Source organism: Cuculus canorus, chromosome 2 (genome assembly GCF_017976375.1).
Source record: "Cuculus canorus isolate bCucCan1 chromosome 2, bCucCan1.pri, whole genome shotgun sequence".
Classification (NCBI taxonomy): Eukaryota; Metazoa; Chordata; class Aves; order Cuculiformes; family Cuculidae; genus Cuculus; species Cuculus canorus.
This window is the reverse complement of record NC_071402.1, coordinates 160500947-160528002: the sequence shown is the minus strand read 5'-3', so window position 1 is coordinate 160528002 and position 27056 is coordinate 160500947. Positions and strand designations below refer to the sequence as shown.

The 27056-nt window shown below is 59.7% G+C and overlaps 2 protein-coding genes across 4 annotated transcripts in view; one reads left to right on the top strand and one right to left on the bottom strand.

The window, feature by feature from the left end:
- Positions 1-8683, top strand: part of SCAP (SREBF chaperone) — a 64295-nt gene extending 55612 nt beyond the window's left edge. For both annotated transcript variants that reach the window (XM_054057229.1, XM_054057230.1), the window contains 4 exons: positions 1506-1586; positions 5247-5453; positions 6842-8312; positions 8645-8683. In XM_054057229.1, the coding sequence (XP_053913204.1) occupies positions 1506-1586; positions 5247-5453; positions 6842-7087 (534 nt within the window). In that variant the 3' untranslated portion in view covers positions 7088-8312; positions 8645-8683. The remainder of the gene's footprint in view (positions 1-1505; positions 1587-5246; positions 5454-6841; positions 8313-8644) is intronic.
- A 2332-nt stretch (positions 8684-11015) lies between these two features.
- Positions 11016-27056, bottom strand: part of PTPN23 (protein tyrosine phosphatase non-receptor type 23) — a 38332-nt gene continuing 22291 nt past the window's right edge. Inside the window, exons 18-25 of one of the 2 annotated variants that reach the window (XM_054057227.1) lie at positions 26796-26947; positions 26293-26472; positions 22269-23973; positions 19797-19981; positions 17462-17566; positions 13590-13728; positions 12138-12257; positions 11016-12052 (exon numbers count right to left, since the gene is read on the bottom strand). In XM_054057227.1, the coding sequence (XP_053913202.1) occupies positions 11567-12052; positions 12138-12257; positions 13590-13728; positions 17462-17566; positions 19797-19981; positions 22269-23973; positions 26293-26472; positions 26796-26947 (3072 nt within the window). In that variant the 3' untranslated portion in view covers positions 11016-11566. The remainder of the gene's footprint in view (positions 12053-12137; positions 12258-13589; positions 13729-17461; positions 17567-19796; positions 19982-22268; positions 23974-26292; positions 26473-26795; positions 26948-27056) is intronic. The other variant, XM_054057228.1, reaches the window with a different exon arrangement.

Genomic DNA, 27056 nt, shown 5'->3' with positions numbered 1-27056 from the left:
GGAAAAGACCTTTGAAGGTTTGGATGGGTTTGCGTTGAAAGAGGCTGAGGTGAGATGTTAGGAAGAAGAGAAGAAGACCTTCGAGCAGCTTCCAGGAGTGAAAGGGGCTCCAGGAAAGCTGAGGAGAGGCTTCTTCCAAAGGTCTGGAATGATGGGAGGAGGGGGAACGGCTTTAAATTGGAAAGGGGACGGTTTAGACGGGACATTAGGAAGAAGTTCTTCACGATGAGGGTGGGGAGACCCTGGATCAGGGTGTCCAGAGAAGCTGTGGCTGCTCCATCCCTGGAGGTGTTGAAGGCCACGCTGGATGGGGTTTGGATCCCCCTGATCCAGCGGGAGGTGTCCCTGCCCACGGCATTGGGTGGACCTGGATGGGCTTTGAGGTCCCTTCCAACCCAACCCATTCCATGTTTCTAACTTAGCATCAACCAGAACCCTGGAGGTGTTGAAGGCCACGTTGGATGGGCTTTGGAGCCCCTGCTCCAGTGGGAGGTGTCCCTGCCCATGGCAGAGGGGTTGGAACTGGATGGGCTTTGAGGTCCTCTCCAACCCAAACTCTTCTCCTATGACCACCAACGCAATTAATTACCTATTGTTGAGGTAAACGAGCGCTGTGATGTCAGATGGACCTTCATCGTTACTGCTATGGAGGGTCTGTGCTCCTCTCTGGAGAGACCTCAGCTGGACGTGTGTCCAGTTCTGGAATCCTCAACATCAGGAGGACGTGGAACTGTTGGAACAGGTCCAGAGGAGGCCATGGAGATGATGTGAGGGTTGGAGCACCTCTGCTGTGAGGACAGGCTGAGAGAGTTGAGGTTCTTCAGCCTGGAGAAGGCTCCGAGGAGACCTCAGAGCAGCTTCCAGGACTGGAAGGGGCTCCGGGAAAGCCGGAGAGGGGCTTTGGATTGAGGAGTGAAGGGATGGAACAAGGAGAGCGGTTTTAGGCTGAGAGAGGGGAGATGGGGATGACATCTTCAGAAGAAATGTTCTCCTGTGAGGGTGAGGAGGTTCTGGAAAGGGTTACCTCGAGAGGTGGTGGCTGCTCCATCCCTGGAGGTGTTGAAGGCCATGTTGGATGGGGCTTGGATCCCTCTGATCCAGTGGGAGGTGTCCCTGCCCATGGCAGAGGGGTTGGAACTGATGGGCTTTGAGGTCCCTTCCTACTCAAACCATTCCATGGCTCCATGATTCTCCCTTACCATCAACGAGAACCCCCAGATCCCATCCCTGGAGGTGTTGAAGGCCACGTTGGATGGGCCTTGGATCCCTCTCATCCAGTGGGAGGTGTCCCTGCCCATGGCAGAGGGGTTGGAACTGATGGGCTTTGAGCTCCATTCCAACCCAACCCATTCTCCAGTTGAACGGACGCGGTGGGGTTGGGCTGATGGTTGGATTGGATGACCTTGGAGGTCTTCTCCAGCCTTAATGACTCTCTGATTGTAGTGCTGAGGCTGAGGTGGTTTCCGGGCCTCCGGATGCTCATGTCCACCTCTTCTGCTGCGCAGGTGTTCCGGTTGGAGGACTCGTGCTGTTTGTTCACTCTGCAGGGACACTCGGGAGCAATCACGGCCGTCTACATGGACCAGGTGAGTCCACCTTGGGTTGTCCCGGGAGGAACCACCTCGTCCGGATGTGGCTGTTGAGCTGCCGGTTCGGCCGTCGTTTGGTTCTTCTTAGGGTTTAGGGGGAGGGAAGATGGTTTGTGCTTCTCTTGAGGGTTCACTGATCGCTCCAAGACATCGCCAGGTGGGAACCCAACCACGTCCCACCAAACCCAACCACGTCCCACCAAACCCAACCACGTCCCACCAAACCCAACCAAATCCAACCCAATCCAACCGAATCCAACCCAACCACGTCCCACCAAACCCAACCACATCCCACCAAACCCGACCACGTCCCACCAAACCCAACCACGTCCCACCAAACCCGACCACGTCCCACCAAACCCAACCACGTCCCACCAAACCCAACCAAATCCAACCCAATCCAACCGAATCCAACCCAACCACGTCCCACCAAACCCAACCACATCCCACCAAACCCAACCACATCCCACCAAACCCAACCACGTCCCATCAAACCCAACCACGTCCCACCAAACCCAACCACGTCCCACCAAACCCAATCGAATCCCACCAAACCCAACCACATCCCACCAAACCCAACCAAATCCAACCCAATCCAACCGAATCCAACCCAACCACGTCCCACCAAACCCAACCACATCCCACCAAACCCAACCACATCCCACCAAACCCAACCACGTCCCATCAAACCCAACCACGTCCCATCAAACCCAACCACGTCCCACCAAACCCAACCACGTCCCACCAAACCCAACCACATCCCACCAAACCCAACTGAATCCAACAGCATCCAACCAAACCCAACCAAATCCAACGAAATCCAACCACACCCAACTAAATCCAACAAAATCCAACCAAACCCAACCAAATCCCACCCAACCCAACCACATCCCACCAAACCCAACTAAATCCAACCCAACCCAATCCAATTAAATCCAACCAAACCCAGCTAAATCAAACAAAACCCAACCACATCCCACCAAAGCCAACCAAATCCAACCCAACCAAATCCATTTAAATCCAACCCAACCCAATCGAACCAAATCCAACCAAACCCAACTAAATCCAACCAAACCCAACCACATCCCAGCAAACCCAACTGAATCCAACGCAACCACATCCCACCAAACCCAACCAAATGCCACCAAACCCAACTGAACCCAACCCAACCCAATCCAATTAAATCCAACCAAACCCAACCAAATCCAACTAAATCCAACCCAACCCAATCCATTTAAATCCAACCAAACCCAACCACATCCCACCAAAGCCAACCGAATCCAAGCCAACCCAACCAAATCCATTTAAATCCAACCAAACCCAACCAAACCCAACCAAACCCAACCAAATCCAACTAAATCCAACCCAACCCAACCACATCCCACCAAACCCAATTGAATCCAACCCAACCCAACCGAATCCCACCAAAGCAAATCCCACCAAACCCAACCGAATCCCACCAAACCCAACTGAATCCCACAAAACCCAACTACATCCAACCAAATCCAATGAAATCCAAACAGACCCAACTAAATCCAACAAAATCCCACCAAACCCAACTACATCCAACCCAACCCAATCCAATTAAATCCAACCAAACCCAACCGAATCCCACCAAACCCAACCGAATCCAACCCAACCCAACCAAATCCCACCAAACCCAACCAAATCCCACCAAACCCAACCAAATCCAACGAAATCCAACCACACCCAACTAAATCCAACAAAATCCAACTAAACCCAACCGCATCCCACCAAACCCAACCGAATCCAACCCAACCACATCCCACCAAACCCAACCAAATCCAACCCAACCACATCCCACCAAACGCAACCCAATCCAACCCAACCCAATCCAATTAAATCCAACCAAACCCAACCAAATCCAACCCAACCAAATCCATTTAAATCCAACCAAACCCAACCAAATCCATTTAAATCCAACCAAACCCAACTAAGTCCAACTAAATCCCACCAAACCCAACCCAGCCCAAGCCAAGCCAGTCTCCGTTTCCTGTCCAGCTCCCTTGGAATCCATCCCTTTCCCTGGAGGTGGTTTTGTCTCCCTGAGTGGAACAGGAAGGTCCCGTTCCTGGACGCTGCTGCCTCAGGGGTTCCAGAAGCAGCTCCGAAGGTGGAGCTGAGAGCACGAGGCCAGAACGTGGCCCAGTTCTGCCCTGGGACCATCGGTTGCGCTTCCAGGGCGGGAGAGAGGAGCAGAGCCAACCCCGGGGTCGCTGCAGGCCGTGACCTCTCCTGGTGGCTTTCTGCTCCACTTGGAAAGAAGGAGACCCAGGTCTGGGTGTTGTTAGAAGTGAGAATGGGGTGGAAGGAAAGGACCTCAAAGCCCATCCAGTTCCAACCCTGCCATGGGCAGGGACACCTCCCACTGGATCAGGGGCTCCAAGGCCCATCCAAAGTGACCTTCAACACCTCCAGGGATGGGGCAGCCACTGCTTCTCAGGGAAACCTCGGCCAGAACCTCTCCACCCTCACGGTGAAGAATTTCTTCCCAATGTCTCATCTCAATCTTCCCCTTTGAATTTAAAGCCGTTCCCCCTCATCCCATCACTTCAGGACTTTGGAAAAAAGTCCCTCCAGAGCTTTCCTGGAGCCCCTTTCAGTCCTGGAAGCTGCTCTGAAGGTCTCCTCGGAGCCTTCTCTTCTCCAGGCTGAACAACCCCAACTCTCTCAGCCTGTCCTCGGATGGGAGGTGCTCCAACCCTCGCATCATCCTTGGAGCCTCCTCTGGACCCGTTCCAACAGCTCCATCTCCTCCTTCTGTTGAGGATTCCAGAACTGGACACGATCCTCCAGCTGAGGTCTCCCCGGAGAGGAGCAGAGGGTCAGAATCCCCTCCGTCCCTGCTGGCCACGCTGCTCTGGATGCAGCCCAGGACACGGGTGGTTTCTGGGCTGGGAGCGCACATTGTGGCTCCTGTTGAGGTTTCTCTGTTCCTGGTGGGCTCGGGGTCACGATGTCTCCCTCCTGCTCCAACGCGTGCCCAAAGGCAGAGGAGCCACCAATCCAGTGGTGTTTTCCATCCCACGTTCTTTTGACCTCAAATCCTGGTTCAGTTTTGGGTTCCTCACTCCAAGAAAGACCTTGAAGGGCTGGAGAACATCCGGAGAAGGGAACGGAGCTGAGGAAGGGGCTGGAGAACAAGGGTTGTGAGGAGCAGCTGAGGGCCCTGGGGGTGTTTATCCTGGAGAAGAGGAGGCTGAGGGGAGACCTCATGGCTCTCTGCAGCTCCTGGAAAGGAGGTTGTGGTGAGGTGGGTGTTGGGCTCTTCTCCCGAGGGATGGGATGAGAGGAGATGGCCCTCAAGCTGCACCAGGGGAGGGTTAGATTGGACATCACGGAAAATGTCTTTCCTGGAAGAGTGGTGAAGCCCTGGCAGAGACTGCCCAGGACGGTGGTGGCATCTCCATCCCTGGAGGTGTTTCAAAGCCGGGCAGATGAAGTGCTGGAGATGTGGTTTAGGAGTGGACGGGGATGGTTGCACTCAAAAGATCTCAAAGGTCTTTTCCAACCAAGAGATTCTATGACCTCCCACCACCCACGAAGGCGGTCGGAGCGCTGGAAGGACTCCGCTATGGAATTGTTTCGGAGCTGCTGCTCCTCTTCCCGCTCCGGTTCTTCTCGTGTTCCTCACAGACGATGGTGTTGGCGAGCGGAGGTCAGGACGGCGCCATCTGCCTTTGGGACGTGCTGACGGGGAGCAAAGTGAGCCACATGTACGCCCACCGAGGGGACGTCACCTCCCTCACCTGCACCACCTCCTGCGTCATCAGCAGCGGTTTGGACGACGTCATCAGCATCTGGGACCGCAGCTCCGGGGTGAAGCTCTACTCTATCCAACAGGTTGGTCAACGGCGAGTAAAGCTCCAAAGGGGGCTGTGGTGCTTTTCTGGGTCCCACCAAAGCCTTCGGCCCCACCGCAGAGGGGTTTGGAGCGTCTCTAGTTAACCACCAAACGTTCTGGAAACATCTTTGCGTCTACACGTGATAAAATCATGGAATGGTTTGGGCTGGAAGGGACCTCAAAGCCCATTCAGTTCCAACCCATGGGTAGGGATGCTTCTCACTGGATGAGGGGCTCCAAAGCCCATCCAACGTGGCCTTCAACACCTCCAGGGATGGGATCTGGGGGTTCTGGTTGGTGGTACGTTAGAAACATGGAATGGTTTGGGTTGGAAGGGACCTCAAAGCTCAAACAGTTCTAACCCTGGATCAGGTTGCTCCAAGCCCCATCCAACGTGGCCTTCAACACCTCCAGGGATGGGATCTTTGGGTTCTGGTTGATGCTAAGTTAGAATCATGGAGTGCTTGGGTTGGAAGGGACCTCAAAGCCCATCCAGTTCCACCTCCTGCCATGGGCAGGGACACCTCCCACTGGATCAGGGGCTCCAAGCTCCATCCAACGTGGCCTTCAACACCTCCAGGGATGGGATCTTTGGGTTCTGGCTGACGGCCAGTTCGAATCATGGAACCATGGGATGGTTTGGGCTGGAAGGGATCTCAAAGCCCATCCAGTTCCACCCCCTGCCATGGATCCAAGGCCCATCCAACGTGGCCTTCAGCACCTCCAGGGATGGAGCAGCCACCACTTCTCTGGGCAACCTGGGCCAGGGCTTCCCCACCATCCCAGGAGAACGTTTCTCCCTCAGATCTCCTCTCAATCTCCCCTCTTTCAGCTCCAAACCCTTCCCCTCATCATCTCTCTGCCCTCCCTTATCCAGACCCCCTCCTCAGCTTTCCCGGAGCCCCTTTCAGCTCTGGAAGCTTCTCTGAGGTCTCTTTGGAGCCTTCTCCTCTCCAGGCTGACCAACCCCAACTTCTCTCAGCCTATCCTCAGAGCAGAAGTTCTCCACCCCTCAGATCATCTCCGTGGCCTCCTCTGGACTCGCTCCAACCCATCCATCTTTCCTGCTCCGCTGGGAGCTGAGCAAAGATGGGATCCGCTTGGTTGAACCCCACCAGGACCGGGTGGGAGTCTCCTTGGCCTCGTTCCACCACGTCTCCGCCCGCGAGGCCGAGTTGGCAGAGAGGGTGGTTGAAGGGGTGGTTGCCATCCTTCATGGAGCATCTCCTGTGGTGGTCTCGTCTTGATGTCCTCTTGTCTTTCTTGATGTCCTCTCATCTTTCTTGATGTCCTCTCGTCTTTCTTGATGTCCTCTTGTCTTTGTTGACGTCCTCTCGTCTTTCTTGATGTCCTCTCGTCTTTCTTGACGTCCTCTCCTTCCTGGCAGGAGATGGGCTGCGGCGCCAGCCTGGGCGTCATCTCCGACAACCTCCTGGTGACGGGAGGTCAGGGTTGCGTCTCCTTCTGGGATATCGGCTACGGTGACCTCCTCCAAACCGTCTACCTTGGGAAGAGCAACGAGTCGCAGCCGGCGCGGCAGATCCTGGTGCTGGAGAACGCCGCCATCGTCTGTAACTTCGGGAGCGAGCTCAGCTTGGTCTACGTGCCCTCGGTGCTGGAGAAGTTGGACTGAGGAGGAGGAGAAGGAGGAGAAGGAGGAGGAAAGGGCAGGGGATGGAGCGTGGGTGGAGAAAGGCGAGGAGGGATGAGGCGCCCGACCTCCTTCTGGATCCGCGGGCAGTGCGGGTGGATGAAGGTCAGGCTTGGAGCAGCGGGGACAACAGTTCCAGCGCTGTATCCTTATCTCCATCACCTTCTCTCCTCCTCAACCGGACTCTGATGGTCCATCAGCCCCGAGTCCTCCTCTTTGCTCCGGTTCCTGCGCGTCCAACGCGGCCTCTGGAGCTCCGTTCTGGAGCAGAGGGACACTCCAGGGTTGGAGGGATGGGAATAACGCGAAGGGTGAGGGCTCCCCAGAGCCGTTCCCGCTGGAGGAGATGGGATGGTGGAGTCGGGAAGCGGCGGCGGTGGTGGTGGTGGTGGTCAGCAGCGCTGAGCCGAGCTCTTGCCCAGTCCTGGATGCCATTCCATCCCAGCGCTCGCTTCCAGGAGAACATCCCCGAGCGCAAAGCTCAGGAAGGAGAGGAACACCACGAGGGGGGCTCGAAGCCATCACCAGCGAGGGAGAAGCCGGGGCTGATGATGCCACCACCACCAGGGCTCCGGGCTCGGCTTCCGCGTGCCTTGGGCTGCGGGAAGAGCCCCCGCAGTACCCTCTGCTCTATTTATTTATCTGCTGTATATATTTATTTATTCCGGCAGGAGAAACCCCCGCGCGCTCCACCGAGCCTTTGGCTTTCTCCTTCACCTCCCCTTTTGCAGCATCTTCCTCCTCCTCCTCTTCCCGGTTGGGAGTGGGGAAGAAGCTCTTTTTATCCCATAAGGAAGGAGGATGTGGGGAGGGGAAAAAAAAAGGAATAAATCTCCTTTTGGGGGGAAGGGAGAGCCACTTTGGCCCATGTAGGACAACCAGGATGGAGCAGTGGGACCAAAAGCCCGGCCCGGGGCTGGCAGAATTCCCACCTCTTCGCTCCCGCAGCTTTGCCGTCGCGTTACGGAGCCGGGAAAAAGCTCGGCACCCCCCGTCCCCAACTGCACTACGGCAGCCGCCGCGGTCCCATCCCCGCTGGGGAAGTAGAGAAGGTTGAAGCCTTCTCCGCCGCTCTCTGCCCGCAAGTGAAGGCCGGTGATGATGCCCCGAGATTGAATCGCGGCCGCTGGAGCAGCAGGAAAGGAGGCGGTAGTGCTCCTCGGCCTCCGGGGGGAAGTCCTGGGTGCTCCTGGGGCTCCCTGGGAAGGTTTGGGCCCTCCTTGGTGAAGATTTGGGCCCTCCTTGGCTTCCCCAGGGAAGGTTTGGGCACTCCATGGCCTCCCCAGGGAATGTTTGAGTGCTCCAAGGCCTCCACAGGGAAGTTTTGGGCGCTCCTTGACCTCCCTGGAGAAGGTTTGGGCCCTCCTTGACCTCCTCAGGGAAGGTTTGAGCACTCCTTGGCTTCCCCTGGGACAGTTTGGGCACTCCGTGGCCTCTCCAGGGAAGGTTTGAGCACTCCTGGGCCTCCCCAGGGAATGTTTGAGTGCTCCAAGGCCTCCGCAGGGAAGTTTTGGGCCCTCCTCGGCGTCCAAAGGGAAGGTTTGGGCCCTCCTTGACCTCCCCGGGGAAGGTTTGGGCGCTCCTTGACCTCTCCAGGGAAGGTTTGGGCCCTCCTTGGCCTCCCCAGGGAAGGTTTGGGCCCTCCTTGACCTCCCTGGAGAAGTTTTGGGTGCTCCATGGCCTCCCCAGGGAAGGTTTGGGCGCTCCTTGGCTTCCCCTGGGACAGTTTGGGCCCTCCTTGACCTCCTCAGGGAAGGTTTGGGTACTCCTTGACCTCCCTGGGGAAGGTTTGGGCCCTCCATGGCCTCCCCAGGGACAGTTTGGGCACTCCGTGGCCTCCCCGGGGAAGGTTTGGGCGCTCCTTGGCCTCCGCAGAGAACGTTTGGGCGCCCCTGGGCCTCTCTGGGGAAGCTTTGGGTGCTCCTCGGCCTCCACCAGGAAGCCCTGGGCACTCCTTGACCTCCCCAGGGAAGGTTTGGGCGCCCCTGGGCCTCTCCAGGGAATGTTTGGGCACTCCTCGGCCTCCCCAGAGACCCCCTGGGTGCTCCGTGGCCTCCTGGGAAGCCATGGGCGCTTCTCAGCCTCCAGTGGGAAGCCCCGGGCCTCCCCAGGAGAAGTCTGGGCGCTCCCCCTTTCCCTCCCCAGGGAACCCTGGGTGCTCTTTGGCCTCTGTCGGGAAGCCCTGGGTGCTCCGAGGCCTCCCCGGGGAAGCCGTGGGTGCTCCTTGGCCTCTGTTCGGAGGCCATAGGTACTCCTTGGCCTCCATGGGGAGGCCGTGGGTGCTCCTGGGCCTCTGTCGGGAAGCCCTGGGTGCTCTGTGGCCTCTGTTTGGAGGCCCTAGATGCTCCTTGGCCTCTGTTTGGAGGCCGTGAGTGCTCCCTGGCCTCTGTCGGGAAGCCCTGGGTGCTCCCTGGCCTCTGTCGGGAAGCCCTGGGTGCTCCTGGGCCTCTGTGGGGAGGCCCTGGGTGCTCCGTGGCCTCTGTTTGGAGGCCCTGGGTGCTCCTTGGCCTCTGTTGGGAAGCCCTGGGTGCTCCTTGGCCTCTGTTTGGAGGCCGTGAGTGCTCCCTGGCCTCTGTGGGGAGGCCCTGGGTGCTCCTTGGCCTCTGTCGGGAGGCCCTGGGCCACTGTTCGGAGGCCCTGGATGCTCTTTGGCCTCTGTCGGGAGGCCCTGGGTGCTCCTGGGCCTCCCCAGGGAAGCCCTGGGTGCTCCTTGGCCTCCGTTCGGAGGCCGTGGGTGCTCCTGGGCCTCCGTTCAGAGGCTGGGGGTGCTCCCTGGCCTCTGTTCGGAAGCCCTGGGTGCTCCGTGGCCTCCCCGGGGAAGTTGTTTGGAGGCCGTGGGTGCTCTTTGTCCTCTGTGGGGAGGCCCTGGATGCTCCTTGCCCTCTGTTCGGAGGCCATGGGTGCTCCTGGGCCACTGCTTGGAGACCATGGGTGCTCCGTGGCCTCTGTTTGGAGGCCGTGAGTGCTCCTTGGCCTCTGTTTGGAGGCCGTGAGTGCTCCTGAGCCTCTCTCGGGAAGCCCTGGGTGCTCCTGGGCCTCTGTTTGGAGGCCGTGAGTGCTCCCTGGCCTCTGTGGGGAGGCCCTGGGTGCTCTTTGGCCTCTCTCGGGAGGCCCTGGGTGCTCCTTAGCCTCTGTTCAGAGACCCTGGCTGCTCTTTGGCTTCTGTGCGGAGGCCCTAGATGCTCATTGGCCTCCGTTCGGAGGCTGTGGGTGCTCCTGGGCCTCTGTTTGGAGGCCATGGGTGCTCCTGGGCCTCTGTCGGGAAGCCCTGGGTGCTCCGAGGCCTCCCTGGGAAAGCTGTGGGTGCTCTTTGGCCTCTGTTCGGAGGCCCTGGATGGTCTTTGGCCTCTGTTGGCATGCCCTGGGTGCTCCTTGGCCTCTGTTTGGAGGCCATGGGTGCTCCTGGGCCACTGCTTGGAGACCATGGGTGCTCCTTGGCCTCTGTTTGGAGGCCGCGAGTGCTCCTGGGCCACTGTTTGGAGGCCTTGGATGCTCCTGGGCCTCTCTTGGGAAGCCCTGGGTGCTCCTGGGCCTCCGTTCAGAGGCCGTGGGTGCTCCTGGTCCTCTCTTCGGAGGCCCTGGGTGCTCTTTGTCCTCTGTGGGGAGGCCCTGGGTGCTCTTTGGCCTCTGTTCAGAGGCTGGGGGTGCTCCCTGGCCTCTGTTTGGAGCCCTGGGTGCTCCGTGGCCTCCCCGGGGAAGCTGTTTGGAGGCCGTGGGTGCTCTTTGTCCTCTGTGGGGAGGCCCTGGATGCTCCTTGGCCTCTGTTCGGAGGCCATGGGTGCTCCTGGGCCACTGCTTGGAGACCATGGGTGCTCCGTGGCCTCTGTTTGGAGGCCGTGAGTGCTCCTGAGCCTCTGTCGGGAAGCCCTGGGTGCTCCGTGGCCTCTGTTTGGAGGCCGTGGATGCTCCTGGGTCTCTGTGGGGAGGCCCTGGGTGGTCCTTGGCCTCCGTTTGGAGGCCGTGGGTGCTCCTGGGCCTCTGTTTGGCGGCCCTGGATGCTCGTTGGCCTCTGTGGGGAGGCCCTGGATGCTCTTTGGCCTCCGTTTGGAGGCCCTGGATGCTCCTGAGCCTCGACGGCCTTCCCCCGGCTCTCGGCTTTTTTTCTTCTGTCCAGGGGACATTTGTTTTTGTACCGGACCGCGTTTTATAACCTTTCCGAGGAGACGGACACCGCGCTATTAAACGGAACTAACCCGGAACGCGGCAGTCGCTTTCCCTTCCGCCTTCACCTCGCGACCCTTCTCCCCCACCACCGGCTCCGAGCGCAGCTCAAACTCACTTTTATTTTTAGTAGCAAAGAGCTCAAAAAAGGTCCATTCGGAGTCGAAGGCGGCGGCGAACACCCACCGCACCCCGAGCAGAGCGGCGGAGGGCACGGATCCCTCTTCCCAGTGTTCCGCAGAGCTCCTCCAGGTGGTCCCATCCCCAAAAATAGGGGGGGAATCTGCCCCCCTCAGAACCTCACGTCTTGTTGAGCGTCCAGAGGGGGTCGAGCAGGCTGAGGGGGTCGTCGCTGGGCCGCGGTCCGCGTAACCCTTCTCCCGTTTGCGCTTGGAGGAAGTTCTGTTTGTTCATCCGTTGTTTCCCCTTGAGGGACGCATCCAGGGTGAAGGCTTCGGGCGTCAGGGAAGCCAAGAGCTCCAACGACGACGACGACGGAGCGGTGGGAAGCGCCGGGGCCACCTCGGGTGTCTCCATCACGCCGGCGCTGCTCACGGCGTCATCACCCGGTGGTTCAGGGGGAGGCGGGGAAGGCTCAGGGATACCGACGCCATCCACGGCGCCATCCGGAAGAGCCGATGTCGCCTCGGTGGGATCGGGAGTGGGAAGGGGTTGGAGCGTGGCGGGTTCGGCGGCGCCGCTCGCCGGTTTGACGCTGAGCTTAGCGATGGTGGCTTGGATGGAGCTGATGGGTACGTCGCCACCCAGGACCAGGTCCTGCGCGTCCTGCGGGAAGTAAAGAGGTGAAGGAGAGAAGGTTCCGGAAGCTCGGTGGGTTGTTTTGTCCCCCGTCCTCAAAGCTCAAACTGACCTTGGTTGGGGCTTTCGGGGCAGTGGCGGCGGCGCCGGTGACGGTGACGGCGACGCCGTGGCGCTGCAGGACCTGCTCGGCCGCCAAGAGCAGCGCCTCGAAACACAGCTTGAGGTGGAGCTGGAGGAGAAAAGGGAGCGAGGAAGAGCGGGAGGAAGGAAGGGGGAAGGAAAAAGGGGGAGAGAAAAAGGGGGAGAGAAAAAGGGGGAGAGAAAAAGGGGGAGAGAAAAAGGGGGAGAGAAAGAAGAAGGGGGAAAGGAGGAAGGGGGAAAGGAAGAAGAAGGGGGAAGGAAGAAGAAGGGGGAAGGAAGAAGAAGGGGGAAGGAAGAACGGGGGGGAAGAAGAAGAATGGGGAAAGGAAGAAGGGGAGAGGGAAGAAGGAGGAAGAAAGGGGGGAAGGAAGAAGAAGGGGAAAGGAGGAAGGGGAAAGAAGAAGAAGGGGGAAAGGAAGAAGAAGGGGGAAGGAAGAAAAAGGGGGGAAAGAAAAAGGGGGAAAGGAAGAAGGGGAAAGGAAGAAGGGGGAAGGAGGAAGAAGGGGGAAGGAGGAAGAAGGGGGGAAGGAGGAAGAAGGGGGGAAGGAGGAAGAAGGGGGAGGAAGAAGAAGGGGGAGGAAGAAGAAGGGGGAGGGAAGAAGAACGGGGAGGGAAGAAGAACGGGGAGGGAAGAAGAAGGGGGAGGGAAGAAGAAGGGGGAAAGAGAGAAGGAGGGGGAAAGAAAAAGGGAAATAAAAGGGAAGGAGAAGGGGGAAAGGAAGAAGGGGGAAAGGAAGAAGGGGGAAAGGAAGAAGGGGGAAAGGAAGAAGGGGGAAAGAAAAGGGGGAAAGAAAAGGGGGAAAGAAAAGGGGGAAAGAAAGGGAGGGAGGAAGGAAAGGGAGGGAGGAAGGAAAGGGAGGGAGAAAAGGGAGGGAGAAAAGGGAGGGAGAAAAGAGGGAGGACAGAAATAGAGCAAGAAGGAAGGGGTGAAGGAAAAGAAAGAGGGAGAAGGAAGAAGGGGAAGGGGAGGGGAACAACGAGGGAAGGGGAAAGGGAGGAGGATGAGGGAAAAGGAAGGAAGGAGGGGAAGGGAGGGAGGGAGGGAGGGAGGAAGGAAGGAAGGAAGGAAGGAAGGAAGGAAGGAGGAGAAGGAAGGAAGGAAGGAAGGAAGGAAGGAAGGAAGGAAGGAAGGAAGGAAGGAAGGAGGATAAGGAAGGAAGGAAGGAAGGAAGGAAGGAAGGAGGGGAAGGGAGGACGATGAGGGAAAGGGAAGGAAGGAAGGAAGGAGGGGAAGGGAGGAAGGAAGGGAAGGAAGGAGGGAAAGGGAGGACGATGAGGGAAAGGGAAGGAAGGAAGGAAGGAGGGGAAGGGAGGAAGGAAGGGAAGGAAGGAGGGAGAGGGAGGACAATGAGGGAAAGGGGAGGAAGGAAGGAGGGGAAGAAGGGAGGGAAAGGGGCGCGGGCGCGGGGCCGGGCGTTACCTTCTCGTGCAGCATGTGTTTGCGCTGCTGGCGCAGGCGCCTGACGAGCAGCGGCAGATCCGGCAGCGCATTCCCGGCCTCCACCTCCTGCACCGCCGCGTAGAGCAGGCAGAACGCCCCGGTGCGGCCCACGCCGGAGCTGCCCAGAGACACCCGCGGCTGGGACAACGGGGACAACGGGGACAACCCCAGGGACCCCCGAGAAACCCCCCCGGGGACAACGGGGACAACCCCAGGGACCCCCGAAAAACCCCCCCCGGGGACAACGGGGACAACGGGGACAACCCCAGGGACCCCCGAGAAACCCCCCCGGGGACAACGGGGACAACGGGGACAACCCCAGGGACCCCCGAGAAACCCCCCTGGGGACAACGGGGACAACCCCAGGGACCCCCGAGAAACCCCCCCCCGGGGACAACGGGGACAACCCCAGGGACCCCCGAGAAACCCCCCCGGGGACAACGGGGACAACGGGGACAACGGGGACAACCCCAGGGACCCCCGAGAAACCCCCCCGGGGACAACGGGGACAACGGGGACAACCCCAGGGACCCCCGAGAAACCCCCCCGGGGACAACGGGGACAACGGGGACAACCCCAGGGACCCCCGAGAAACCCCCCCGGGGACAACGGGGACAACCCCAGGGACCCCCGAGAAACCCCCTCCCGGGGACAACGGGGACAACCCCAGGGACCCCCGAGAGAACCCCCCCGGGGACAACGGGGGACAACGGGGACAACCCCAGGGACCCCCGAGAAACCCCCCCTGGCTGTGATGGGGACAATGGGGACAACCCCAGGGACCCCCGAGAAACCCCCCCGGGGACAACGGGGACAACCCCAGGGACCCCCGAGAAACCCCCCCGGGGACAACGGGGACAACCCCAGGGACCCCCGAAAAACCCCCCCCGGGGACAACGGGGACAACCCCAGGGACCCCCGAGAAACCCCCCCTGGCTGTGATGGGGACAATGGGGACAACCCCAGGGACCCCCGAGAAACCCCCCCCGGGGACAACGGGGACAACCCCAGGGACCCCCGAGAAACCCCCCCCGGGGACAACGGGGACAACCCCAGGGACCCCCGAGAAACCCCCCCCGGGGACAACGGGGACAACCCCAGGGACCCCCGAGAGAAACCCCCCCCGGGGACAACGGGGACAACCCCAGGGACCCCTGAGAAACTCCCCCCGGGGACAACGGGGACAACCCCAGGGACCCCCGAGAGAACCCCCCCCGGCTGTGATGGGGACAACGGGGACAACCCCAGAGACCCCCGAGAAAACCCCCCGGGGACAACGGGGACAACCCCAGGGACCCCCAAGAAAACCCCCTGGGGACAACGGGGACAACCCCAGGGACCCCCGAGAAAACCCCCCGGGGACAACGGGGACAACCCCAGGGACCCCTGAGAAACCCCCCCCGGGGACAACGGGGACAACCCCAGGGACCCCGAGAGAAACCCCCCCGGGGACAACGGGGACAACCCCAGGGACCCCCGAGAAACCCCCCCGGGGACAACGGGGACAACCCCAGGGACCCCCGAGAAACCCCCCCCGGGGACAACGGGGACAACGGGGACAACCCCAGGGACCCCCGAGAAAACCCCCCCGGGGACAACGGGGACAACGGGGACAACCCCAGGGACCCCCGAGAGAACCCCCCCGGGGACAACGGGGACAACGGGGACAACCCCAGGGACCCCCGAGAAACCCCCCCGGGGACAACGGGGATAACCCCAGGGACCCCCGAAAAACCCCCCCGGGGACAACGGGGACAACCCCAGGGACCCCCGAGAGAACCCCCCCGGCTGTGATGGGGACAATGGGGACAACCCCAGGGACCCCCGAGAAACCCCCCCCGGGGACAACGGGGACAATGGGGGACAACCCCAGGGACCCCCGAGAAAACCCCCCTGGCTGTGATGGGGACAATGGGGGACAATGGGGGACAACCCCAGAGACCCCCGAGAAACCCCCCCTGGCTGTGATGGGGACAACGGGGGACAACCCCAGAGACCCCCGAGAAACCCCCCCCCGGGGACAATGGGGACAACAAAGGAGGACAACCTTGAAGCCCCCGAGAAACCCCTCTTGGCTGTGATGGGGACAATGGGGACAAGGGGGGGACAATGCAGACAAGGGGGGACAATGGGGACAATGGGGGGACAACCCCAGAGCCCCCGAGAACCCCTTCTTGGCTGTTATAGGGACAACGGGGACAACGGGGACAAGGGGGTAGAACCCCAGAGCCCCCGAGAAACCCCCCCGGCTGTGATGGGGACAACGGGGACAAAAGGGACAACCTCGGAGCCCCTGAGGAACCCCCCCAGCTATTACGGGGACAACGGGGACAAGGGGGGACAATGGGGGACAACAAGAGAGGACAACCCCGGAGCTCCCGAGAAACCTCCCCGGCTATGATGGGGACAATGGGAACAAGGGGGGGACAACAGGGGATAACAAAGGAGGACAATGGGGACAACGGGGGAGGACAACCTTGAAGCCCCCGAGAAACCCCTCTTGGCTGTTATGGGGACAATGGGGACAATGGGGGGACAACCCTGGAACTCTGGAGAAACCCCCCTGGCTGTGACGGGGACAATGGGGACAAGGGGGGACAATGGGGGACAATAAAGGAGGACAATGGGGACAACAAGGGAGGACAACCCCAGAGCCCCCAAGAAATCCCCTCTGGCTGTTATGGGGACAATGGGGACAATGGGGCGGACAACGGGGGACAACAAAGGGGGACAACAGGGACAACACGAGAGGACAACCTTGAAGCCCCTGAGAAACCCCTCTTGGCTGTGATGGGGACAATGGGGACAAGGGAGGACAATGGGGACAACAAGGGAGGACAACCCCAGAGACCCCCAAGAAATCCCCCTCAGCTGTGATGGGGACAAGAGGGGACAACAGGAGATAATAAAGGAGGACAACGGGGACAACAAGGGAGGACAACCCCAGAGCCCCTGAGAAACCCCTCTTGGCTGTGATGGGGACAATGGGGACAACAAGAGAGGACAACCCCGGAGCTCCCAAGAAACCTCCCCAGCTATGATGGGGACAATGGGAACAAGGGGGGGACAACAGGGGATAACAAAGGAGGACAATGGGGACAACGGGGGAGGACAACCTTGAAGCCCCCGAGAAACCCCTCTTGGCTGTTATGGGGACAACGGGGACAACGGGGGGACAACCCTGGAACTCTGGAGAAACCCCTCTTGGCTGTGACGGGGACAATGGGGACAAGGGGGGACAATGGGGACAACAAGAGAGGACAACCCTGGAGCCCCCGAGAAACTCCTCTTGGCTGTGATGGGGACAATGGGGACATGGGGGGGACAATGGGGGACAACAGGGACAAGGGGGGACAATAAAGGAGGACAATGGGGACAACAAGGGAGGACAACCCCAGAGCCCCCAAGAAATCCCCTCTGGCTGTTATGGGGACAATGGGGACAATGGGGGGGACAATGGGGACAAGGGGGGGACAACGGGGGACAACAAAGGGGGACAACAGGGACAACACGAGAGGACAACCTTGAAGCCCCCGAGAAACCCCTCTTGGCTGTGATGGGGACAATGGGGACAACGGGGACAATGGGGGACAATGGGGACAAGGAGGGGACAATGGGGACAAGGAGGGGACAACGGGGGGGGACAATGGGGGATAACAAAGGAGGACAATGGGGACAACAAAGGAGGACAACCCCAGAGCCCCCAAGAAACCCCTCTTGGCTGTTATGGGGACAACGGGGACAATGGGGGGGACAATGGGGACAAGAGGGGACAATGGGGACATGGGGGGGACAAGAGGGACATGGGGGGGACAATGGGGACAAGGGGGGCCGCGGTGGTGGCCGCTGACCTGCAGTGCACCACGATGGGTGTGTGGAGCGGCCGTTGGTGCAGATAATGGCCGTGAACGTCGTGGATGAAGCGGAGGAGAGCGTCCTTGGTGTCGGGAAGGCCCCTGGAGGACAGCGGACACCGTCACCAGGGGAGGGACTCCAACGGATGGAACCGTTCCTTGGGGAAGAACCTGGAGATCCTCCAGGCCAACGGTTCCCCATCCACCACCAAAGGAGATCCCTCAGCTCCTCAGCTGGAGCTCTACGTGGTTATGGAGTCCCATCTCCCCCCAAACTCCTTTCTCCACGTGGTTTTGGAGCCCCACCTCACCCCAAACTCCTCTCTCCACACCACCACTGGAGCTCCATGTGGTTATGGAGTCCCATCTCCCCCCAAACTCCTCTCTCCACACCACCACTGGAGCTCCACGTGGTTATGGAGTCCCATCTCCCCCCAAACTCCTCTCTCCACACCACGCCTGGAGCTCCACGTGGTTATGGAGTCCCATCTCCCTCCAAACTCCTCTCTCCACACCACGCCTGGAGCTCCATGTGGTTATGGAGTCCCATCTCCCCCCAAACTCCTCTCTCCACACCACCACTGGAGCTCCACATGGTTATGGAGTCCCATCTCCCCCCAAACTCCTCTCTCCACGTGGTTATGGAGTCCCATCTCACTCCAAACTCCTCTCTCTACGTGGTTATGGAGTCCCATCTCCCCCCAAACTCCTCTCTCCACGTGGTTATGGAGTCCCATCTCCCCCAAACTCCTCTCTCCACGTGGTTATGGAGTCCCATCTCCCCCCAAACTCCTCTCTCCACACCACTGCTGGAGCTCCACGTGGTTATGGAGTCCCATCTCACCCCCAAACTCCTCTCTCCACGTGGTTATGGAGTCCCATCTCCCCCCAAACTCCTCTCTCCACGTGATTATGGAGTCCCATCTCCCCCCAAACTCCTCTCTCCACGTGGTTATGGAGTCCCATCTCCCCCTCATCTCCTCTCTCCACACCACCACTGGAGCTCCACGTGGTTATGGAGTCCCATCTCCCCCTAAACTCCTCCCTCCACGTGGTTATGGAGTCCCATCTCCCCCTAAACTCCTCTCTCCACGTGGTTATGGAGTCCCACCTCACCCCAAACTCCTCTCTCCACGTGGTTATGGAGTCCCATCTCACTCCAAACTCCTCTCTCCACGTGGTTATGGAGTCCCATCTCCCCCCAAACTCCTCTCTCCACGTGGTTATGGAGTCCCATCTCCCCCCAAACTCCTCTCTCCACGTGGTTATGGAGTCCCATCTCCCCCCAAACTCCTCTCTCCACGTGGTTATGGAGTCCCATCTCACCCCAAACTCCTCTCTCCACACCACCACTGGAGCTCCACGTGGTTATGGAGTCCCATCTCACCCCAAACTCCTCTCTCCACACCACAACTGGAGCTCCACGTGGTTATGGAGTCCCATCTCCCCCCAAACTCCTCTCTCCACGTGGTTATGGAGTCCCACCTCACCCCAAACTCCTCTCTCCACACCACCACTGGAGCTCCACGTGGTTATGGAATCCCATCTCACTCCAAACTCCTCTCTCCACGTGGTTATGGAGTCCCATCTCCCCCCAAACTCCTCTCTCCACGTGGTTATGGAGTCCCATCTCCCCCAAACTCCTCTCTCCACGTGGTTATGGAGTCCCACCTCACCCCAAACTCCTCTCTCCACACCACCACTGGAGCTCCACGTGGTTATGGAGTCCCATCTCCCCCCAAACTCCTCTCTCCACGTGGTTTTGGAGTCCCATCTCCCCCCAAACTCCTCTCTCCACACCACCGCTGGAGCTCCACGTGGTTATGGAGTCCCATCTCACCCCAAACTCCTCTCTCCACGTGGTTATGGAGTCCCATCTCCCCCCAAACTCCTCTCTCCACGTGGTTATGGAGTCCCATCTCCCCCCAAACTCCTCTCTCCACGTGGTTATGGAGTCCCATCTCCCCCCAAACTCCTCTCTCCACGTGATTATGGAGTCCCATCTCCCCCCAAACTCCTCTCTCCATGTGGTTATGGAGTCCCATCTCACCCCAAACCCCTCTCTCCACGTGGTTATGGAGTCCCATCTCCCCCCAAACTCCTCTCTCCATGTGGTTATGGAGTCCCATCTCACCCCAAACCCCTCTCTCCACGTGGTTATGGAGTCCCATCTCCCCCCAAACTCCTCTCTCCACGTGGTTATGGAGTCCCACCTCCCCCCAAACTCCTCCCTCCACACCACGAGTGGAGCTCTGGAGGTCCCCACTGAGCTCAGAGGTCCCAAGCGACCCCGGTTGGATCCCCACCACCACCACCACCACCACCACCGTACAGCTCTGGCCAAGAGGTGAACTGGAGATGGACAACGGTGCGTTTGAGGCTCTGCTGGCGGTACTGCAGAGTGATCATCCTCTCCACGTGGGTTGGTGTCACCTTCAGGCTGGTGAGGACCAGGCTGATGGGTCCTTGAACCATGGTTTGACCGCGTTCCGAAGGGAAATACCGCAGTACCTTCTGCTGCCGGGAGGGAACGAGGGACACCGTGAGGAGAAGGAACGGAGAGATCCACAACGCCCCAATGGGACCTCTCAGGGCCACACGTGGTCCTCAAAGAATCCCTGAGGTTGGAAACCACCACCGTCCACCTCACCACAACCTCCTCTCCAGGAGCTGCGGAGAGCCGTGAGGTCTCCCTTCCTCTTCTCCAGGATAAACACCTCCAGGTGCCTCAGATGTTCCTCAAAACCCTTGTTCCCCACCTCCATTCCCTTCTCCAGACCCTCTCCACCCTCTTCCCCACCTCCATTCCCTTCTCCAGACCTCCTCCAACCCCTTCCCCACCTCCATTCCCTTCTCCAGACCTTCTCCAACCCCTTCTCCTTCCCCACCTCCTTCTCCAGACGTTCTCCACTCCCTTCTTCTTCCCCACCTCCTTCTCCATATGTTCTCCAGCCCCTCCTCCACCTCCATTCCCTTCTCCAACCCCTTCCCCACCTCCATTCCCTTCTCCAGACGTTCTCCACCCTCTTCCCCACCTCCATTCCCTTCTCCAGACCTTCTCCACCCCCTTCTTCTTCTCCCCCACCTTCTCCGGACGTTCTCCAACCCCTTCCCCACCTCCATTCCCTTCTCCAGACCTTCTCCACAGCCCCTTCACCACCTCCATCTCCACCTCCTTCTCCAGACCTTCTCCACCCACTTCTTCTTCTCCCCCACCTTCTCCAGATGTTCTCCAACCCCTTCTTCTTCCCCACCACCTTCTCCAGACCTTCTCCAATCCCTTCTTCACCCCCACCTCCTTCTCCGGACGTTCTCCAGTCCCTTCCCCACCTCCATTCCCTTCTCCAGACCTTCTCCACCCTCTTCCCCACCTCCATTCCCTTCTCCAGACCTTCTCCACCCTCTTCCCCACCTCCATTCCCTTCTCCAGACCTTCTCCAACCCCTTCTTCTTCCCCACCTCCTTCTCCAGACCTTCTCCAACCCCTTCCCCACCTCCATTCCCTTCTCCACCCCCTTCTTATTCTGCCCCACCTTCTCCAGATGTTCTCCAACCCCTTCTTCTCCCCCACCTCCTCCTCCAGATGTTCTCCAACCCCTTCCCCACCTCCATTCCCTTCTCCAGACCTTCCCCACCTCCTTCTTCTTCCCCACCTCCTTCTCCGGACCTTCTCCAACCTCTTCTTCTTCCCCACCTCTATTCCCTTCTCCAGACCTTCTCCAAACCCTTCCTCACCTCCATTCCCTTCTCCAGACCTTCTCCAAACCCTTCCTCACCTCCATTCCCTTCTCCAGACCTTCTCCACAGCCCCTTCTCCACCTCCATTCCCTTCTCCAGACCTTCTCCACAGCCCCTTCCCCACCTCCATTCCCTTCTCCGGACGTTCTCCACCCCTTTCTTCTTCTCCCCCACCTTCTCCAGACGTTCTCCACAACCCCTTCCCCACCTCCATTCCCTTCTCCAACCCCTTCTTCTTCTCCCCCACCTTCTCCAGACCTTCTCCACCCCCTTCTTCTCCCCCACCTCCTTCTCCAGACCTTCTCCACCCCCTTCTTCCTCCCCACCTCCTTCTCCAGACCTTCTCCAACCCCTTCTTCTTCCCCACCTCCTCCTCCAGACCTTCTCCACCCCTTCTTCTTCCCCACCTCCTCCTCCAGACCTTCTCCACCCCCTTCTCCACCTCCATTCCCTTCTCCAGACGTTCTCCAACCCCTTCTTCCCCACCTCCTTCTCCAGACCTTCTCCACCCCCTTCTTCTTCCCCACCTCCATTCCCTTCTCCAGACCTTCTCCAACCCCTTCCCCACCTCCATTCCCTTCTCCAGATGTTCTCCACCCTCTTCCCCACCTCCATTCCCTTCTCCAGATGTTCCCCACAGCCCCTTCTCCACCTCCATTCCCTTCTCCAGACGTTCTCCACCCCCTTCTTCTCCCCCACCTCCTTTTCCAGACCTTCTCCAACCCCTTCTTCTCCCCCACCTCCTTCTCCAGACCTTCTCCAACCCCTTCTTCTTCTCCCCCACCTTCTCCAGATGTTCTCCAACCCCTTCTTCCCCACCTCCTTCTCCAGACCTTCTCCACCCTCTTCCCCACCTCCATTCCCACCTCCAGACCTTCTCCAACCCCTTCTCCACCTCCATTCCCTTCTCCAGACCTTCTCCAACCCCTTCCCCACCTCCATTTCCTTCTCCATTCCCTTCTCCACCCCCTTCTTCTTCTCCCCCACCTTCTCCAGATGTTCTCCAACCCCTCCTTCTTCTCCACCTCCACTCCCACCTCCACTCCCTCCTCCTCCCCATTCTCACCTTCTCCACCTCCTGCTCCGCCACCAACATGACCACCACGGCCGCTTTCTGCTCGTAGATCATCAACCAGAAATCGGCGGCGGTTCCCGCCAGCGGCGCTTGGGTGGCGATGAAGGGCGGACAATACGCCGAGAGCTCTTCCACCATACTGGCGTTGATATAATCGTCTTTCCCGCTGGAGAGGACCACGCGATTCCGATCGTACGGCATTATCTCCTGGTGGCGGTTCTTCAGGGAATAACACCGAGCGACGGCGATGGACAATTGCCGCGCGTCTCGGTCTTGAGCTTCTTGAAGCTCCTTCCAAACGACGTCCAACTCACCGGGACCTTCTAAGCTTTCCACCACCGCTCGGAAACGTTCCACCTCTTCCGATAACCGCAAGATCCGTTCGGGTTTCTCGTAGGGATCCTTTTCGATGAGCCGAACGGCTTTGGATTTGGAGCCCAAGTCGGCGCCGTCGGCTTTGGTGGGTTGGAGAAGCGGTTGTCCTACGGCCACCGCGGAGCCGCCGTGGTGGCTTTCAGGGCTGGAGGACAGCAGATCGTCGGTGGAAGAGCTTTGCCGTTGGAATGATGGCTCGGATGGCGCCGACGCCGCCGCTCTTTGTGCCATAGCGCCCGGCGTCGGTGGCGCCGGAGAAGGAACGAGAGCTCCGTGGACCACCACAGCGCCGGCGATTTGGTTCAAAGCGGAGTTGGCAGAGGGAGGGAGGCGGTGAGGAGCGTTTGGGTTGGTGGGAGTCGGGCTCAGCACCGCCGCGGCGGCGCCGAAAGGCAACGCCGGTGAGTTGCCGGATACCGCCGCTCCGCCGGGAGCAGCCGGGAAGGAAACGGACACCGCAGGCGGCATCGCTTTATCCTGCGCCGGGAGGTGGTAGAGCGGCGGCGTAAAGCCTTGCTGGGGAAACTGAGGCTGGAAGGGCAGCGCGGCTCTCGCCGGCGCCAGGAAGGGCGCCGCCAGGAAGGGTTGGGTGTGCGCCGGGAGCTCCACGCCGCGGCGGAGCGGCGCTGCGGCGCCGCCGAAAGCAAAATGCCGCGGGGGTACCTGCGCGAAGGGCGGCAGCGCGGTACGGCCGAAGGGAAACGGCGGACGCGGCGGCGGCGGCGCTGCCAAAAACGCCGGCGGAGGAGCCGGGCCGGTGGGGATGGGAGCGGGAATACTGTCCGCGGCGGTGGTGGTGGTGGGCGGCCGCGGTGAAGATTCGGCGACCAAGCGAGCGCCGATGGGCGGCGGATGCAGCGGTGCCGCCATGTTTTGCGGCGGCGGTGGCGCTACGGCGGCGGCGAAGGGCGGGGAAGCGCCGGGATGCGTCGGAGCCGGCGGGAAGAGCGCGGCGGGAGGAAGCGATGGCGGTTGAGGAGCCGATGGCGGCACGAGAGGCGGCGGAAGGTACGGAGAGGGAAGCGGCGGCGACGCCGGGAAACGGGAAGCGGCGAAGGGCGGAACGGGAAGGGCGACGAAGGGCTCCGGAGGACGGAATGCGGCGGCGACGGCGCTCAACGGCGGCGGCAAACGGGAATGGGGAGCGGAGAAGAGGTCCGTGGGTAAAGGGCGGAGCTCTTCCGGCAATTCCGGTAACACCAACGAAGCCAAAGGCGGTAAATCCGTAGAGTCCGGAAGCGCCGCTTCCGATTGCGAAGGCTTCGGAGGAAGAGAGGGTTTGGGAGCCGTGGGCCGAGGAGGAGGCGGTTTCTTCAGCTCTCTGCAAGGAGGAACCACAACGGCACCACGGGGTCACCACCACCTTCTGCCACACCGGGAGGTCCATATGGGGATGTCCACCACCCGTTTGGACATCAGGAGGTCCATATGGGGATGTCCACCACCCACTTTGGACATCAGGAGGTCCATATGGGGATGTCCACCACCCACTTTGGACATCAGGAGGTCCTTATGGGGATGTCCATCACCCGTTTGGGCATCAGGAGGTCCATATGGGGATGTCCATCACCCGTTTGGGCATCAGGAGGTCCATATGGGGATGTCCACCATCCGTTTGGACATCAGGAGGTCCATATGGGGATGTCCAACACCCACTTTGGGCACCAGGAGGTCCATATGGGGATGTCCACCACCCACTTTGGACATCAGGAGGTCCATATGGGGATGTCCACCACCCGTTTGGACATCAGGAGGTCCATATGGGGATGTCCACCACCCGTTTGGACATCAGGAGGTCCATATGGGGATGTCCACCACCCGTTTGGACATCAGGAGGTCCATAGGGGGATGTTCACCACCCACTTTGGGCATCAGGAGGTCCATATGGGGATGTCCACCACCCACTTTGGACATCGGGAGGTCCATATGGGGATGTCCATCACCCGTTTGGACATCAGGAGGTCCATATGGGGATGTCCACCACCCGTTTGGACATCAGGAGGTCCATAGGGGGATGTCCACCACCCACTTTGGGCATCAGGAGGTCCATAGGGGGATGTCCACCACCCACTTTGGACATCAGGAGGTCCATAGGGGGATGTCCACCACTCGTTTGGACATCAGGAGGTCCATATGGGGATGTTCATCACCCACTTTGGACATCAGGAGGTCCATATGGGGATGTTCACCACCCACTTTGGGCACTAGGAGGTCCATATGGAGATGTCCACCACCCGTTTGGACATCAGGAGGTCCATATGGGGATCTCCACCACCCGTTTGGGCATCAGGAGGTCCATAGGGGGATGTCCACCACCCACTTTGGGCATCAGGAGGTCCATATGGGGATGTCCACCACCTGTTTGGACATCAGGAGGTCCATAGGGGGATGTCCACCACCCACTTTGGACACCAGGAGGTCCATAGGGGGATGTCCACCACCCACTTTGGACATCAGGAGGTCCATAGGGGGATGTCCACCACCTGTTTGGACATCAGGAGGTCCATAGGGGGATGTCCACCACCCACTTTGGGCATCAGGAGGTCCATATGGGGATGTCCACCACCCACTTTGGGCATCAGGAGGTCCATATGGGGATGTCCACCACCCGTTTGGACATCAGGAGGTCCATATGGGGATGTCCATCACCCGTTTGGGCATCAGGAGGTCCATATGGGGATGTCCACCACCCGTTTGGACATCAGGAGGTCCATATGGGGATGTTCACCACCCACTTTGGACACCAGGAGGTCCGTATGGGGATGTCCACCACCCACTTTGGACATCAGGAGGTCCATATGGGGATGTCCACCACCCACTTTGGACATCAGGAGGTCCATAGGGGGATGTCCACCACCCGTTTGGACATCAGGAGGTCCATATGGGGATGTCCACCACCCACTTTGGACATCAGGAGGTCCATATGGGGATGTCCACCACCCACTTTGGACACCAGGAGGTCCATATGGGGATGTCCACCACCCACTTTGGGCATCAGGAGGTCCATATGGGGATGTCCACCACCCGTTTGGACATCAGGAGGTCCATATGGGGATATCCACCACCCGTTTGGACATCAGGAGGTCCATATGGGGATGTCCACCACCCACTTTGGACATCAGGAGGTCCATAGGGGGATGTCCACCACCCACTTTGGACATCAGGAGGTCCATATGGGGATGTCCACCACCCACTTTGGACATCAGGAGGTCCATAGGGGGATGTCCATCACCCGTTTGGGCATCAGGAGGTCCCTATGGGGATGTCCACCACCCGTTTGGGCATCAGGAGGTCCCTATGGGGATGTCCACCACTCGTTTGGGCATCAGGAGGTCCCTATGGGGATGTCCACCACCCGTTTGGGCATCAGGAGGTCCCTATGGGGATGTCCACCACTCGTTTGGGCATCAGGAGGTCCATATGGGGATGTCCACCACCCGTTTGGACATCAGGAGGTCCATATGGGGATGTCCACCACCCGTTTGGGCACCAGGAGGTCCATATGGGGATGTCCACCACCCACTTTGGACACCAGGAGGTCCATAGGGGGATGTCCACCACCACTTTGGACACCAGGAGGTCCACATAGGGGCCTTTCCACCCCCTCCGGCCTCTCCAGGGAGGTCCCAGCACCACCTACTTCTCCAGGATCTGCTGCCTGGTGGCCTCGGCCGCTTGACACGCGCTCCGGGCCTTCTCCAACAGTTTGGTTGCTTTCCCTTCCAGGTCCGTGTAGAAGTCCTTCCCCTCTTGGGATTTCTTCATCAGATCCTCGTAGGCTTCGTAGGAGGCCACCAAAGTCTGGACGGTGGTGTTCCACCTGCGAAGATCAGGGAATCATTGAAGGCTTTGGGTTAGAAGAGGACCTTCTCCATGGATGGGGACATCTTCAACCTTCAGCTCCAAGCGTCCCCGGAGGATGGGATGAAGGAGCTCATAACTCCGATTGTCCCTCAGGACAACCCTCAGGACCCTCCTGGGGTGGACGTGGGGCGCAGGACAACGCCAAGAGGTGATTCCCGGTGGTTGGAGAGGAGAAAGGATGGGACGGAGAGGACAGAAGTGTCCCTTTGCCTCTCCTCAAGGTGGGCCAAGGGATGTTCTTCCACCCATTCCATTGTCCATGGACAACCTCGCACTCACTTGTGCTCCACCTCGGCCAAGGCCTTGCGCACGGCCGCGTATTTGACGTTGGCGTCCGTGAGGGCCTTCAGGATGTTCTCCTGGGCGGCCAAGTTCTGCTCCAGGTACACCTTGAGTTGGTCGTACTTCTTCAGCTGCTCCTCAAAGAGGTTCTGGAGGAGAAGGGAGAGGAAGAGGATGGAATCGTTGAGGTTGGAAAAGACCTTCGAGTCCAACGTCGTCGTCGTCTCCACTAAAATGTGACCCCAAGAGCCACCGCCA